Source organism: Rhopalosiphum maidis, chromosome 4 (assembly GCF_003676215.2).
Source record: "Rhopalosiphum maidis isolate BTI-1 chromosome 4, ASM367621v3, whole genome shotgun sequence".
NCBI classification, from domain to species: Eukaryota; Metazoa; Arthropoda; class Insecta; order Hemiptera; family Aphididae; genus Rhopalosiphum; species Rhopalosiphum maidis.
In genome coordinates, this window is record NC_040880.1 from 51,316,379 (window position 1) to 51,334,649 (window position 18,271).

General features: G+C 29.2%; 1 protein-coding gene across 2 annotated transcripts in view; it reads right to left on the reverse strand.

Moving 5' to 3' along the window:
• The window catches only part of LOC113557509 (14 kDa phosphohistidine phosphatase), a 153,322-nt gene that overhangs the window by 3,347 nt on the left and 131,704 nt on the right, over nt 1–18,271 (reverse strand). Inside the window, exon 4 of one of the 2 annotated variants that reach the window (XM_026963077.1) lies at nt 10,862–10,921. The exons of the other annotated variant lie outside the window; for it this stretch is intronic. Coding sequence (XP_026818878.1) covers nt 10,862–10,921 — 60 coding nt within the window. The remainder of the gene's footprint in view (nt 1–10,861; nt 10,922–18,271) is intronic. 2 annotated transcript variants of the gene reach the window in all.

The following is an 18,271-nucleotide window of genomic DNA, read 5'->3' on the forward strand; positions in this document are numbered from 1 at the left end:
ATATTGACATAATATATCCTCCTCTCAATCGACGACCGCATCGGCGATGGCGGGTAGTACACGTATATTTATATATATATACGTTTTTTCGATACTTAAAAATCCAATTTTTATTTCACGATATTCGAGATCTTTTTCGGTACGCTAAAATACTCTACGTGGCAAAAATCGTTTCGTACCGCAGGAATTCATGTATATGAATTCGAAACATAAAAGTGAACGTGTGGGGTGTGTTTGTGGTCGACGGTCCCTTTTTAGTACAAAGTATACATAATGCGTACGGCGAAGACAATGCGCATTGAATTGTCACAGTAAGAATAATCGTGTTAAACTGGAATCAATGACGGCAGTCGTTTAACTAGAGATGAGAAGCAAACAAGGATCCAACTGACTGCGATTTATTTTCATTGCTCCGTAAGAGTTTTGACGGATTTAAACGATTATTGTTTACGGCTCGACTTAATTATAGCGTCTCGGAACGCTCATTTAAACATAGGAATGTGTAAAGCAAATTTAAGGAGAATCTCGTTATTTTTTACATTTAATCATGACACTGCAGAGACGAGTCCTGGATACCGTAAAATACATTAATTGTAGAAGTCTTATCATTATAATGTTCCAAATCGTGACGATTCCGACTGAAATATTTTCTGACAGCCACGGTTTAATCCGATCGGTCGTATTATTAGTAGAGTTGGAGTGTTGCGCGTGTATATATATAACTGCGAGAAGTCGAGCCGTTGATAAATTTGTAGATACGAGTGAGGGTGAGAGCGGGGAGGAATAATAATTTACATAAAAATAATTTTCAAAAGTTTCGTTTAATTTCACTAGCTCAATAGTATCAACGTGTTTGATTAATTAAATATCGAAAAAAAAAATGCCTAATAACTTTTACGATGGGTTTCATTAAGACGGCAAATGAAAGAAATAATTGATTATTATATTTGTTTTTATTTAATTTTGTACGACTATTCTGATCAATATAATGTTTATTAAAATAAATGTATCAATTTTTTTACATCATAGATATATATTTAATAATTAAAAATAGTTAAACACAAAAATTGAAACACATTATATTAAAAAATTATTATTTTTTCGTTTACCTACAGATTGTTATCGTTAATGATATTTTAGATTCTGAGCGAAACGATGAATGTATTGATTTTATTACAATAATGTGTTTTTTTTGTGTGAATGAGTGTACGATAAGTTGTCGATAAAATGTTTTCATTTTCAACTTTGAGGGTGGTTTTAGATATCAAATTGTACCTAGTTTTTGTTTTAGAGAAAGAAAAGGAAATCAAAATGAAATGTACAGTACTTTTTTTTCTAATCAAAAAAAAAACCGCTCCCGCTCAGAATCGATTTTCGTATACCATTGAATTTAACATATCTATTATACGAATCCACTCGAAACCTAAAGTGCAGCAGCAGCAGAGCAGTACCAGCATGACTATCTTTTTGGCTTTGATTAATAAAATAATTACATAACATATAGTGTTTTTTGTCCTAATTTGCATATGTACTACTTATCTTAAGTTATCTACTTTATTAGTATTATTTTACATAATACATAATAAAGTATATATATTTAATTTTATCTTCAAGAACTTATATGAATATAAATACAACCAAAGATTTACAAATAATTTCATATTTTAATACTCAAAAGAAATTAATAACTTCCGATTTTTTTTTGTCAAATAAAAAAAAAAATTAAATTTTTTCATTCGATTTTAGGCAAATCAATAAATATTTAAAATTATGATCAATAGTGGCGCTTTAGTAGAAAAAGAGTTTTTGTTCGTATATTTTCAAAAATATTAATTTAAAAATATTAGTTATTGACGGAGAAACTTGTCAATGGAGATTGGAGATATATAAACTTTAAATTATGTAAAAATATGTTTAATATTTGAACTTTGTGTTCTTTTTTAGCTACTCGTTAATAAAAGCGTGTTGTTACTCTGTAATGTTTATGACCTTTTAAGTTTCACAAAAACAAATATTTATAAATTCATGACACGAAATTAGTATTTTGAGGTATCTAAATAATAATAGGTATTTAATAATTGACATCGGTAACGCCCGAAGAGTTATTAAATTCTATTTATGTAGATATTGTTTTTAAAATTTTTAATTTTGTCTTACAATTAATCACATTGTGATCAAATATCCAAAATACACCAAAGTACAGAAAATATTTAAAAACCCATCTCATTTAAGAAATAAAAAATAGATTTATGTATTTACTGTTAATATAAACGTATGCTAAATTGTATTAAATAATTGTGAATACTCTCATTTGATTTTAATTTTAGTTATAAATTTAATTTAATTTTAAAAATGCTAATAACCATAGTTTGTTGAGGTCTCAAAATATAATAATAATAAAACATATTACATACAATTATATTATACGTGAAATTATATGTATTTGTAATTTTTATTTTCATAATATTATAGATCAAATAAAAGAACAGTTAATAATAAACTACGGTATATAGTATGTGTAATTGTAATTCGTATAATATTATACTATGACAAAAACGGCAGGAAGTCGATCGGACTCTGAGACTGTCTGTCCGCCTGAATATTTCAGTTACCGTTGTTTCAACGATCGCACACCGGCCCCCTAAGAGACTATGCGTGGTTGTCACAGGTAATTAATATTACTTTTATATTAAGCGATGTATATTATATACGCGTCACCGTTACGTCATGCCGCTGGGTGGTTTAAATCAATAAAGTTCATTCCGATTATTGGACAAAAAAAACATTAATTATACTGTCGGATACGCGGATTTGTATTTGTTTGCGTGTGTACATCAAAAATTCAATTATTCGAGATACATATTTACATTGTATCAGTGAAATATTCGTCGGGGATCAGTTTCAAAATTAAGTCGTTGGTATACATATTTAAACAGTGTGTTGTTTTACATTTATTTGGTTCGTAACTCTGAATAAAAAAAGAGAAAAACACACAATCGCAAGTGCGGTAGCAAAACACGAGTTGCAGCAGGGATGTAATAGTGTAATTTATGAGAGCTACGGTTTTTATTTTTTATGTACACACATCAGAAATGTTTAAGAGCTATAAATGACCGCAAACCAATAAAGAATACAACGATACCGGGATTATATATTATAATTTTGATGTAAAGAAACTCACGATTCATATCGCAGTCTTCGTACAAAAATACAAAATAAGTTTTTTATGCCTTTGATAAATTGCCAGAACGCGTATATGCGAAGCGGCCCCCTTCGTTTACGTGTTACAGTCATCGTGCTAACAAATCGTTTGTGTCACAGTAGTGATCGTTATTATCATCCCAATCGGGGTCGCTATACGTGATTACAGGTTTGACACTGCTGACGATACTGTGCGCACACAATGGCACGTGATTTTTTTGGCATTAAAAAAAAAAAAAAACCATCCTAAGTGTGTATGGACTGCTGATATACGGGGTCGGTCACTTGACCTGATAATTGTAATCATCATTTTGTTAAAGACCAAATTCTTTGATAAAATTTATAATTTATTTAGATCGCGCCCCATAGGTAATGACTAAGTTGAGGATAAATTTGTCTATTGATTAGCAGTTAGAACGGTAATTATTACAAAGCTTTGTACTGGATACATACTTGTATTAATATAATATTTATGTTATATGTGATCAAGAAACTCGTCATACGACGATAGAAGTAAAAATTATAATTACGAAAGAAGGAATTCACCGGTGGCTTACGATGACATCGCAGTTGCTGGGGATGACACGCAAAATATAACGTGTAAAATTGTATACAATATTTCTATAAAATGTATCATATAGTATAATAAACACAAAGCGTTGTTTGCGCACTGACTTTATCCAACAAAGTCACATCACTATGGAAAAGTTAGGTTTTATTAGTTAATGCTAGTTAATACTAATTGTAGTTATGAACCAATTGCCTCCTTTTATCATAATTTACAAGCATATATTTTTTTTTATTATAAACGTTTAAAACGACGACTTCTGATTTTTTAATCAATTAATGTACAGTATAATCATATCGAATTGTATTGTATGCACGCGGGGATCACACACTGAATTCAAGAAAGCTGAGGAATGCCTAATGGACGATAGAAATCGGCAAAACGATTTTAATCGAGTTTCCATGGCGGTGGCATAAAACAGGAAATTATAAGATTCTAGATTGTTCGTGTTATTGTTACAGTCACCATACTATTATTATTATCATCATCACCACCACTAAAATATATATGTCATATCGAATTCAGTTTGTTTCGCTTCGTTAGTTATGTAAGTATAAACTTTTTACACCGAAAATTATTTTACCTCGACGACATTAAATAGTATCCGACAGTATGTAATGACAAGTAAATTAAAATCTTATTTTTCGATTTTCACACCGCTAGCACTTGCTTATAGAATTCATATCGGAATATAATAAAAAATCGTTTTTTTTACACGGAATTTAAAAAAATAGGTTATAAGTTTAATTTTGATATTGCATTGGGGACAAATTATTTGTTATTTATTAACATTTAATATTAATATTACATACAAATTTCAGTGTTCGGAACGCACAATATGTCAGCGTTCTGTAGTCTACTTTTTTACCCAACTGTGAAAAGTGTCAGCGTTTTTAATTTTAAACAATAGGTCTGATAATGTGACCATTTTTCGTTCACAATAACTGTACACCGCAGAATACACCCATCCTGTCCGTTATTTCATACATTGTGCGATGAATGACGGTGTAATGCATAGGCAATATAGGTACACAGTTGCGTAGAACAATGTGTTTTAAAATCGATATTATTGTACTTTTATATCATAATATCATATTTTTTTATTACATATGCGTTTTATTTATATTGGTATTATTCGATAGATCGGTGATGATCAATCTACTAGCCCAGAAATCCCAGGTTGACCGAATGAAGTATTAAATGTTCAATGAGCTGAATGAGTACTATTGCATGTCAAAAAATAGAAAAATAAGAGTCAAAGTTGTGTATTGTAACATTACACATTAATAAATAATTTACGTTATAACTTAATATGTGCAATAACTCCAAGTTAAATTATACATTTTGGGTTGGTTTATTATCAAATGTTTTTTCTTTAATTTGAAAGCTACAAGGTGTTTTATGGATATTATTTTTTATTTTTCATTACTCAAACAAAAAAATCTGTTAATAATTGGTTGAAAAATAAATGTACTGTCACTTAACAAAATAAATTAAAAATATTAATTTTTTTACACACAAAATAGACATAACTATGGTTAATTTAATAAGTAATTGTATCTCTTATACTTATGAAACATGATGTGCAATGCAAAGAAATTATTTTAAGGAATGGCATACAAATAGAACATTATTATTTTTTTTTTTAGCATGTGATTTGGATGCTACTAGGAACATAGAGCCTCGTCGGCATATATATATATATAAAAATAGTACCCTCGCTTTCTGTGAATAATTTCGTGCGATTTTCGGAGTGTTTTTGATAGCTCGAACAATAGTTGTTATAGATAAGGTTCGGATGGTGGAAAAGTGCTTTTCAACCAGTATGAGAAGGGCCTGTAAAAAAATATGGACCCAACTAGAGTGCATTAATTTTTGTGCCTGTCGTAGCGTTAAAGTATTACCGTTAATGTAGACTTGGTACTGTTTATTTTATTTAATATACAAACACCGGGTCTATTGTACGAATCCGTTGGATTACTATCGATTGCCGTGCATGAACGGCGAGAACGAAACTGGGGCTTTACAAACACAATTATTAGACACACGAGACCATCTCCAGAGACCACAAAACAATAACATTTTGTGCGGTTTAACGGTATTCACGGACTCTCAAACTAGTCTGCAAACATAATACGCGTATACGTTTATTATTGTGCTAATATACTGCGTGGCCGAAATGAAGGTCCTGCTATATAATACGACTTATTAGACGCATTACGACCAGTCGCTTGACGATAACGTAGTTATATAATGTAGTACAACACAGTACCTGTAGAAGTGTTTTTCTCGATACGAGATCAGATCGTTTTTTTTTTTTTCAAACAATTTGGGTAATTTGGAAATAATACGGCGGGTAAATAAACGATTAAGTAAACCACGATATTCAAAATAAGTGTTGTCGTTGAAAAAAAACACCAAATTGAAAATTTTATTGATTTTTTTTTTATATAAATACCGACATGTATATAAGGTAGGTATATTTGTAGTGTATACTCATCTATAATTGAAAAAACGCAAATAAAATCATCTCGTGTTTATAGTAATGAAAAATCATTGTTACGAGCGCACACGTACACAATGGTACACACATAGACGATTTTTAGAGTTCATCTTCGGAGCTTAAATTAGAAAGTATTACTGTAGTAGGATATGAACGTAAAGAGCGATTTAAGCGATTGACGATAAGTATGAGCTGTCATTATAAAATGTATGTGTATGACTATATCCCATATCTATACTAAATAAAACCGGCCAATTGTGTGCACATTTGTACACAGATAAAAGTTATTACCAACAAATTATGTTGTTTCTTTTTTTCGTATATGTAGTGTATACGAGTGTATAATAGAATTTTGCAAAGATAAAAACGAAGGACCGTACGTGTTGGACAGCGAAATTTTTCTTTAAATTAGCTTGTATAAAGATGCGGCTAAATTCATAAAAATTATCCGACTAGTTATGTACAACCAAACGACATTTATTATACAATCAAACAAGTATAACGAACTGGTAAACGATGCGGCTTATAGTTAAAGTTCAAAATCAAAATTGTACGGAAAAAAGATACTTTAATTGCGAGTTTCATTCGTATATGATAATGCAATTAATATTGTTGTAATTTTTTATTAGTTATAAAATTTCCATTTTTTAAACGCGATCAAAAGCTTAAAAAAAAACAAGTCGGAGTATATTTAGATATTTTCAATTTTTTTTTAATGTTTACTTTGCAACTGTACCAAAAAGGACATTTTACTATTATATTTGTGTATGTTTATCGATTCATAATAATATATGTGTGAGTGTGTGTATATAATTGTTAATACTTTTACTAAAATGTAACAACCTCGCATTTAAAGTGACGGTATTTCATTATATTATTGTGATTAAAACTTAAATACATACGTTTAACAATTCCAACTATAGCTGGCACAATTAAATGAAACATTTAATAAATATTTTCTCAAAACAATATCAATAAAATAATCAGTAAGCAAAATTTTAGATGAGTTCTACGGGTTTTTCTCGGTACCGGAACTACTAACAACTAAATGAAAATTCGAGGCCTTGTGTAGTTTTAAATTCAAAAGTTTTTGCCGAATGAAAAAAGTTTATCTAGTACACTTTAGTAAAAAAGTTTGAGAAATAAACGCACGTGCGTACACACAAACACATCAAGTTGAGAATATATATGTTCTTTAAACAACACGATAACGCTGAGCAAATAAAAATATACACAATTCAATATTATTGCTATTTATAGGACACAACGAACTGTATGAAAAAAAATAATATTATATATCGACACGATTGTTTGTGTAGCCTAAGAAATTCAATTTCATAAATATCGAGCACCGTGTGCGCATGCTCGAATAAATGGTTACATCACATACTGTCATTGCTTTGTAATTCGGGTTCGAAATATCCAAACATCGGTTTGGTTTAGACGAGATTAATGAAAACCTTGTTTGGTGAGATTACAGTGACAACCGTGGTGACAAATGACGCAATGACCCAAGTGTTTCAACCCTGATACGAACTCATAAAAAAAAAAAAAACTAAAAAAAGTGGCTGGCACGACGGCATTGACCAAATCTAAAATAAAATCCATGCATCGGTTAAACACGATGTATACGAAATAAACAACAAAACTAAATTTTAAATTTATTATTAAAATATATAAGTGTCAGAAAATGTAATTTAATAAATAAAAATAATATTTACACATATTAGGTATCTGCAATGGCGTGGAATATATTTAATATAGAGTGATTAATGGTCTCGGAATGTATCATTATTTTTAACAAAAATATGAGCTCACCTATTATTTTCAAGTTTCCTTAATACTTCCTCTTACTTATACTTAAAAACATTTTATTTCTGGAATATGACCCCTGGAAATTTCACGTAATTTTTATATTAAAAAAGCTCTTTTAATTATATGAAAAATGTATAACGATTAATACAATACACCTGTAAAGTGTACACAATACATTGAATAATATAGAAGTACAGGACGAGGAAAGCCCTCCGGTGATAGAAACATTTAGAACAGAATTTGTTTATTTAATCCCTATAATTTAGGAAGTTACATGACACAGTCACGAAAAAGTCTATAAATATATTTGCTCAAAACAGATCAAAAAATTATAATCATATTATTATTTGCAATTTTTTTGTTAATATCTTTGGTCGCTATTTTCTCGCGTACCTATAACGTGATATAATACTCTCGAGTGAATAATATAGCGTCGAGTAGGAGTTGCGGACGGGTTTAAACGATTTTATTTCGGATCGCGTTTGACGCATTCAAGCGAATCGCGCACCACCATTGTTTTCAGACAAGAATATGTCTGCGATAGTAAAAACAACAACGGCGATCGACTATTGTTTATTATTTTTCGTTTTCAAAGTTTTCATGGCCCATCTGTCTGCACGGTATTTAATTTTTCAGTCGTCCTCATCTGTCTCATGTCGTTAATTAAAGTTTCACTGTGTGTATACTGTACTTGTTCCATAGTATTCCAGATCGATGAATCACAAGTATTCCAAGCACAGTACTTTTATTTCACTTATACGTGAATGTTAATAATTTAAAATTAATTACTATTGCTGACGAAATTAATCTATACAGCCGTACGTTGCCATTAACGTTATACACACACACACACACACACACACACACACACACACACACACACACACACATTCGTTTAGTAAGTATTACGTATCGATTCAACTCTAAGGTCGTGTACATTCGTGTATACGCACGCATTCTGGCAATGAATCGCGTGGTTACAACTCATAATATTTTAAGGTTTTCATTGTCTTGATCAAAATACGGTAACGATATTATTTTATAAAAATTAAGCGAAAAACTAAAATATCGTTGCTAGTGTTTTGTGCAATTATTTCGAGGATAAGCTACATGTTATAATAAGCGATACGGTTTTATAAAGTATGATTCGACGGCGTTGAGTGTTTAAGAAAAAAAAATAGATTTTGTTAACATCATTTTAACTACATGTTATCGATAGCTGATGGTTTCGCACACGGAAAAATATACTTTGTAAACCAAATTTTAACCCTCGATTACACGCGTTAGTGTTCTTTGTAAGTACATAACAAGTTCTATTTTGGTTCATATTTTTTTCAGTTGTTCTCTTTATCTAACCTTTCCTTGTGATATATATATTAGTTATAAACCCATTTCAGTCGTCTTTTGATGTTTATACCCATATACCTAACTCCGTATTAAATTATTTTTGTATTGGTCAATAAAATACGATATACGTATAATAATTTTATCAGTTAACAATAATGCTGTAGAAATTTCAATAATTGTTTTCTTTTATGTATTGTTATAGTTTAACTTGAATCAAAATTAAGTTGCACTTTGTTTTTTAATAAGTAAATTAAGTAATGTAGTATCAACATTATCTCCATGTTAACCAAATTGGTGTATAAAATACACCGAATGTGTAATTATCGAAAAAAAAAAAAAATTAATGCGTGTAGTTAAGGGTTAAGTATAAAACGAGACGGTAGTTTTTGGTAATTCTATTGAATTTTAATCGTGACATCAATGGACTGTTTGTTATTCATAAATCTCTTTCCATAATAGCCATTTCACCCACTAAATAAACTTGATAGTTGGTAAAATAAATTTACGGTGCTCACAGCGCCTCTACATTAAGTTTTTGACAGTTTATGGCGTAATATTGGATGTGATATCATTTTTGGCTCAGATGGTACCCTTGAATTATTTTAAAACGCGTGTCAGGTCGTATTAGTGGTAATTTTATTTTTATCTTTTTAAGTTATCCGTGACACCTCACCTTGTACTCTAAAATGTAAGTCGAGGCTTACAACAAGGCATTTATTTTCACATTGGTTGTTATCGAGGGATCCACCAAACGTTTCAAATTATTCTTTTGACTAATTTTTACAATCAGTGTCGACCATAACAACAGCGTCAGATTTTTTAAATGTAATTATCACACCAACATTGAGCGTCAAACGTTAACAGCGTAGTCAGTGGTTAATGAGAGCAGTAAGAACGAGTTTAGCGCCAAGAGATCAGCTGATACAGAATCTAATATCTATTAATCGTTTTAATTATGATTTGGAGCCTCGTTACTAGCGGTGTGCAACAGTCAAGTTAATAAATGCTAACCAGTATCAAGGAAGGAGTTCAACGTACGGTATAGATCAGGGCTTATAATTTAAAAAAACTTGGTCGTCTGGGTTTTATAGTTTAACAACTATCATAAAACTAAATTAAAAATATACGATATATGTAATAAGAAAGTAAATTCCGCTCTGGTGGGTATGAGTTTAATTTTAAAATTTAATAAAACAGCGAGCAATACGTTTGAATAGATCAATGTTGAGGGATGGTAAAAAAAATTTGATTAAAATAAATAAAAAAAAACATTGCCATTTTATTCGCTATCGCTGAATTATTAATTAAATTAATTGATTAAATAGAGCGTGTTAGTAACTGTAAATGAGTTTTTAAAGGGTTTTTTCCCCCACCATGAATGTATAAATAAATATTCCTGTAATTTATGATGGACGGTTGCTACGTACAATAATTTGTCGAACTAGTAGATTCGTTGCACGTGATCGGACATGATGATTTTCTGCAGGCTGAAATGTAATCAAACACCAAACATGTTTAGTTTATTTATTTATATCCGAGAATATCACTTGCAAAGTTGTTATATTTATTAACCAATCGATAATTATAATAATAATGATAATAATATGAGACATGAATACGTGTAGGTAGTAATAGAAATCAATTTATTCTAAAAAAAATTTCCATTTTTACCAATCAGTTAATAAACAATTTTAGCATAAACATTTGAATTACAGTTATATTATAATATAACCGACCCAGGTATATATATTTATATATTTATTTGAATAATTTGCATTATTGTTTGTTATGCCACGGCGCGCATGGCCATGAATTTCTCGTTATTTTGATATGTTGCAATCATCGTTTAGAGATTAAACGTTATTGAGTGATTTATTATAGATCAGTAAATATATCGCAAATATGCGTGGACCGCCGTCAGAATAATATTATATAATAAAACACATTCAAACAATCAAAATGCATGGAATTATATTAACGAAGTAGAATACCATAAAAATAAACGTGATATGTGCTTACATTACACTAATAATGTCATTCAAAAAATTATAATTATAAAAACAATAGTATTTTTTTTTTATTTTCCGAAATACAGTAGTCGCTTCGAATCGTATATTATGTACCTATATATAACTATAAATGTATGAATACATTTTTTTAGATGATCACTTAACGTTAACGCATCATCGTACGAAAAAAGCGACTTTTATATTATGTGATTCGTGAACGAACGCGCGCGAATGTTCATTAATGACGCAAATATACGTAGTTATAACTCCACGTGGGTGAGCTCTGTTCGTGGTTAATCGTGGTATATACAGGTAAATTTAAACGCCGTAAAAAGCAACGACCAATAGGGTTTAAAAATTTTAAGTACAATGGTGTACCATAATAGTCGTATACCTACGCGTTTACGACGGTGACAGTTGCAGCACTTGGGGGCCGTTGGAAGTGGAAACGTAGGCAATAATATTATAATGTGCTTATACAAACGTAAGCCGCGGTTATTGTATTATACGGTTGCGACGACGGCCATTTATTTGAACGTCTACAATTAAACATCCCATCGGTCAAAACGACAGCAATACTACAATATTAATATACATCGAAATTCTATGCGTTCGACGGGGTGGACGGGCGACGGCCACGGTCAAACAAAGTCGTCGGGTCGCAATAATCCGTTGGTTCGAACCGTAATTTCGTAAGATTAATATATGTATATGTTATAAGAACAAAGAAACGGGATAGAAATAAACGGGGTGATATTGGGGGAGGGGTGTACCTAACCTAACCTAACGTTATCACAGACGCGATACTGCAGCAGGTACGCACTTTTGATTTACGTGGGAAACGCATAGAGTAATATAGAGGCCGTTCAATAAAACTATTGAGGCGCAGTTAGACCCCTTTTTTACATGTGCTATGACATAACTGATATCGGTTATCACTATAGTACTAAAAGGTAATATTACAAAAGGGAGTCTAAGTGCGCATCAATCTAGCATACGGGCACTTTAAAGAAACGCCTCTCTCTATATTACTCTATGCCGGTGGTTCTCAATCTTTTTAGTACCACAGCCCAAATTTACCCCGAAAAATCTTTCACGACCCACGTGGTTTCACTTTTTAAAAAGTAGTTATAAAAAATAAAATTTGTAATATATATTTAGTATTTTATAGGTTTATAATCAATTTATTTTTATAAATGCATTTTTAATGAGATGTATGCGAAATGTGTGTTTGTTTTCTGTTATGGTTAGCATAATAGTATTGACATCATAATTAAAAAAATTGTTCGCGACCCACACTTTGAGAAACGCAGCTCTATGCAGAACCGTCACGGGAAAAGTTTAGTATAGTAGTGATGTATACTGATGTCATACACTTGAAATAATATTACATCGAATGAAATTTAATTGTTTCTGCAGAACAGAAAAACTACAGTCTACACGCGTTTGATAACGTATAGTTTTAGCGAGTATTTTATAAATTTTTGGCATTTTCACCTTTATAGACATGAAGTCTAAGACTTAAAACGCATACAAATACTAAGTGATACTATGTGAAACACAATAAAAAAAAAATTGTTAGTAGCGTTAAACTACACACACACACACACACACACACAAATATTTATAATATTACCAACTGTTAAGTAAATATTATAAGAATAATATACAAGGTTTTTAGATAGCTTATTTTATTGAAACGTAACAAACTTTTTCAAACATGAATTTGATTTAAATATATATTTAACAGGCCGGTATAATTTTATTTCGAAAGTTCAATCAGTTCTTCAGCCCAATTTTTCAAAAATCTTTTAAATTTTTAAGATAAATTGACTCTAAAACCATTGAACTTAGAAAGAGTACTATATTTAAAAATCGAAATAATTTTGTTACAAGTCATTAAAATATAGAAATAAAATTATTTTAGTAACTATATAAACACAAAATTTTACCGGAAATCTACTCAGTTTAAGCAATGTTGGTATTCCTAATTAGACTTTCAAAGCGTGAACACCCAGTATTTATCGAACGTAAAAAGGAGAAAATATAATACGACATATATATGTTTGAAAAACATAAATTATTATTTGTTATATTTTATAAATTTACAAATCCTATATTTACGAACTAAAATTGTTGCTGACATTGTGTCCATAATTCGGTAAATTAAAAATATAATAGTTATTTACATATTACTTTATACCTATAATACAATTAAACAAAAGTTTTCATTTTTCATGCAAGACGGAAATCAATAATATTATTTTGTTAAACAGAAAGATTTAATTATGCGCTAAACGGCCATAATTTGAAAAGTTAAAATTTGCACATTATTTTCAAATTTAGAACTACAACTATTGAACTTTGTTTTCGTGTACGATAATTATTGTTTGTACGCTAGATATATACCTATATATAAATACATATACTTTTAGTATTTTACTGCGTTAAGGATTTATGTTGGAGTATTGCCAAAGCTAATAATTATTATGTACGATTAACGATTTGTTTTCATGTAGTCTACGCGGTTAATCCTTTTAAATGGAGTGCTGATATTATTCTTCATTTCTGAAAACGTAATCAAACTATACTTTAGTCCCAATCAATGTGTTTTTCACGGAGAATAAGTTTTTGTTTATTTATTATTTAGTATTAACCAACACGATACCACGGTTAAATTCTTTTATCGATTCGTTTCGGCGGGTTTAGAATTTTCCTTTTAATATTATAAACGTTTATTATCACCCATCGAGACGGTTTAGTTATAGTGATTAGAGGGGCGTAGGTCATATTTCGGTCTGAACATTGCTGATTGCGAATATTTGATCAGGAAATTATAATTAATTGAAGCGTTAATACATTGCAGTGACTTTATTACTACGTGGATTAAAGAATTCCTATCGGAATAAACAATCATCGATAGGTTTATATTAATCGATAGAGGTATCATGGTGCACGGCCTAATGTAATACCTAATATTATATGGTAACCTGCTGATTGTATAGTTTATGTATCAAATACTTCCACTTGAATTCTCAATCACGAAACTCTAAATATTTTTCTCTTATGAATATTAAATTTTATAGTTATATGAAATTTTTTTTTAAGTTATGTAATTAAAAAAAAAAAAAACTAAAGGTCGTGGTTTTTATCACCGGTATACGTAAAGGTTTTTTATTTTAGATAAATATAACTTCAATAACAAATAAAAAAGAAGAGATAAGAAAATATGAGAAAAAGTGGAAAAAAAAATTAATTAAAAAAAATATAAAAAAAAAATGTATAAACGAATTACGTAAAAGAATTGAACGTAAAAATGTTCAATAAAGGTACATTATATTATAATATATTATATTATTTTTTTCAAACAATCCATAATTTTTCGAAGAATTCAATAAATTTAATAAAAAATTTAAATTAAAAAGTTTATAATGCAAATATTACATGATCTAAAAATGTATAACATATTTTAATATTAAATTATACATTATGGAGGTAAATGAAACACAAGAGTTAAAAATGTTAAAACTATTTTACTAATAGTATAAAAATCGTTTTAAAAAGCAAAAAACGATTTATTTCTTTTATATCTCTAAATATAAATATATTCAATTTTAGGCAAAGGATTTTGAGTATATTTGGTATATCCATTGGTTAATGTTGAATGTCAATCGTTGGCCCCGATGAATACCAAAATATGTGAAGTAGTATGCTTTAGATTAAATTTAAATTAAGACTGTGTATAATAAAGCACAAAAATATTTTTTTATGCTCATCTTTTTTTTTTTAAATTATTTTAAACATTATACAGTTGCACTAACTGTTCTACAACAATTTGCGAATACGTTAGTGTTATGCTGTCATATATATACTTCATTTTGCTGATGTTCAAAAGTGAGAAAAATATGTTAAAAGCCTGCGCAAAAAAAAAAATCTCCCTTTTTAGATTAATTATTATGACGTAGTAATTACTGATTTTAATTGGTTTATGATAAAGGTATTAAAAATTATTCCATTTTCAAAACTGTTATCTTTAATAATAGCATAACGTAATCGTGTTACTGCGAATAAGCCATAATAAATAATAGGGCGTCCACTGTATTTCCCTACGTCATTATATATTCTTTGAACTCTTTTTTTTTTTTTTTTTTTAATATGGAAATATTGTAGTTATATTAGTTTTATAAGTAAGCTAAATTTATTAACATTTCTATTCAATTTTAAATTTTTTACATTATTATTAATATATTTTAAACAAACCACACAGTTGCTAAGATTAGTATACTCTAAAATTTTTTAATACTTGTAATTTGATCGTTGGTAGTTTCAACTAACGAGGAAACCAAAAGTTGAAACTAAATTAATAAAAAAAAAAAAGGGTGACAAACAACTTCAGCAAAAGAAATACTTCAGTTGATCAGTCGTTGATTTTCAAGTATGTGAATCGAGGCCATGGACCATTGAAAGGCTAGCAAGATCTGACATCACTCTTTCTAATGGCCATTTTTATTAAACAAGTGCAGGTAATGGAAAAACTTCGAACAAAGTCATGGACATGTTATAACGAAAAAAAAATTAATCAACTAAGAGCATACCGTATTGTCTACGTATTGATCATTACATATTTTTAAATTATATTCTTTAACATACGGATGTACCTGTTTTGCCTATATGATACGCCGTCTATGAAACACAGTGTAGGTAAACATGATTGAACAGATTGACTGTAGTGCATTATTCTATTCGCACAAGTTAGCTTGATGTAAGATAGTGTTTTAATATATTTTCAATACAGTTAAAATGTTTAAATATAAATAATAATTCGAAAGATTCTTCGATGAACTGTGTTTTCAACATTTTTAATTAATAAAAATAAATACCTTTTAAAAAACGATATATTTTCACTTTGATATTATAAAATAATGGGCAATAATGTTAAATTTTTGGAATTAATAATTATAGCTTGCAATACATTCGAAAAAAATTGACGTTAATTTCCATAAAATGGAGCGAATTACTGTTGTGAATTGTAAATGACGTACTTTACGAGGTTTTAGGTTTAATATTGAAAAATATGAATTTTTCATTTTATGGTGATTTAAAAATACATTGTATACATTTTCATATTATTAAAATATATCCTATATGCACACAGAGCAAATTCCGATGGATACTATTTAAATGATTTTTCGACCGGATCAGAATTGTGCGTAATAACGTTTAGGCCGTAAAAATTTTTAAGCGCTTCGGCGGGTTTATCTGTCTGTAAACACATTTGAAGGGTTTATAATAATAATAATAATATGTACATGTATTTGTAAAAGGTTTCATTGTGTTCCCGGGATTTAGTCGATATTAAAACGTGCGAGTTTTATCTCAAAACCTCGTCATCTTTAGTGGTTTTCCTAGCAGATCATGACGCAACTTACTAGCTACACAAAATTACATCACACGAATAGTACATAATACTATTAATTATTTTATACCAGTAATGTGCACATTGGGCACAAGCAAATTAATTTAACGTTCAACGTTATTTTTTCAGCCAATTTTTTTTTCATTGTTTGAACTTTAAAAAGTGTACATCAAACTAGATTTTTTTAGCTTTCATTTATATTTTATTTTTAGATAGAAAAGTATATAAAAAAAGTGTAATTACACTAAAATAAAAAAAGTTTCGTAAAAGTTTGTGCTTATAAAAAATGTATATAGATATAATTTTCTGTTATATACTCTATTCGATTTTTAAGTTAATAATAGATATAGAATTATAGAATATACGTAGTGTATTGACAAATCACAATGTACTGTTCCAATTGAGTACAAACTCGAAACATAAATTATTAATAATCCATTAATATCTAGATGCTATATAGTACATGGTTAATTCGAATTCATTGTTATTATATTTTAAAGAAAGTATCGGATCAAGAGATAGAGTGTTTTCAAAAACGAGAATTACATTCAATCAACGAGTTAACTACGACCGGTACTATATAATATTCTATACTGTTCGAAAACTTTGTACAGGAAACCCTAACTGTTCCCGCTTAGAATAAGTTTGGTAATATCACCATCATTGTTTGTAGGCTATTATACAAATATTATCCTAGATTTTGGAACTTATATTGTCGCCATATAATATGTGTATAATATTTTTGTTCAACAAACGTAACGAGTTTAATGTAACATAGAATATTATTTAATAAATGTTATTATGCACGTAATTTTATGTTAATTTTAATTTTATCAATAATTAAATCGTCAAACATATCTGAGGCTATAAAAATGTCTATGATAATAACGTAAAAAAATAAAATGTTATTGGGTTTAATAAAATAATTCTCTGCCAACTTAGAATAAAAGTAACGAAAAAAACCCTTTTTATGTAGGAGTATTCTAATTGATATTGTGTTTGGCACATTTTCCATGGGTTATCAGGCCCGGGCAATATTAATCGTATCGATTTGGACGAGCCTATTACAATATAACTAATTAAAGTACAAACATTTTCAACAACTAAAGAGCCTACAAGAACTGCAGATACACTCGAGGAATATACATTGCAAGCTCTGGTCTTTTTTACTGCGCGTTTTATTTTCATTAACTTATTTTATTTATAAATATTATTTTGTACGTATAAATTATATCAGGGCCACCAATTAATTTCTAAAGAGATCCGTTTTGAAACTTACCAAACTGGCCGCGGTACCTAACAGTTAGTGATTATAGAAATACAAATTAATTTCAATTACATAAAACAATTTTTTGTTGTAATATACATTTTATATATATGACACATTTGTCGTTTTTATTTATTTACATTAT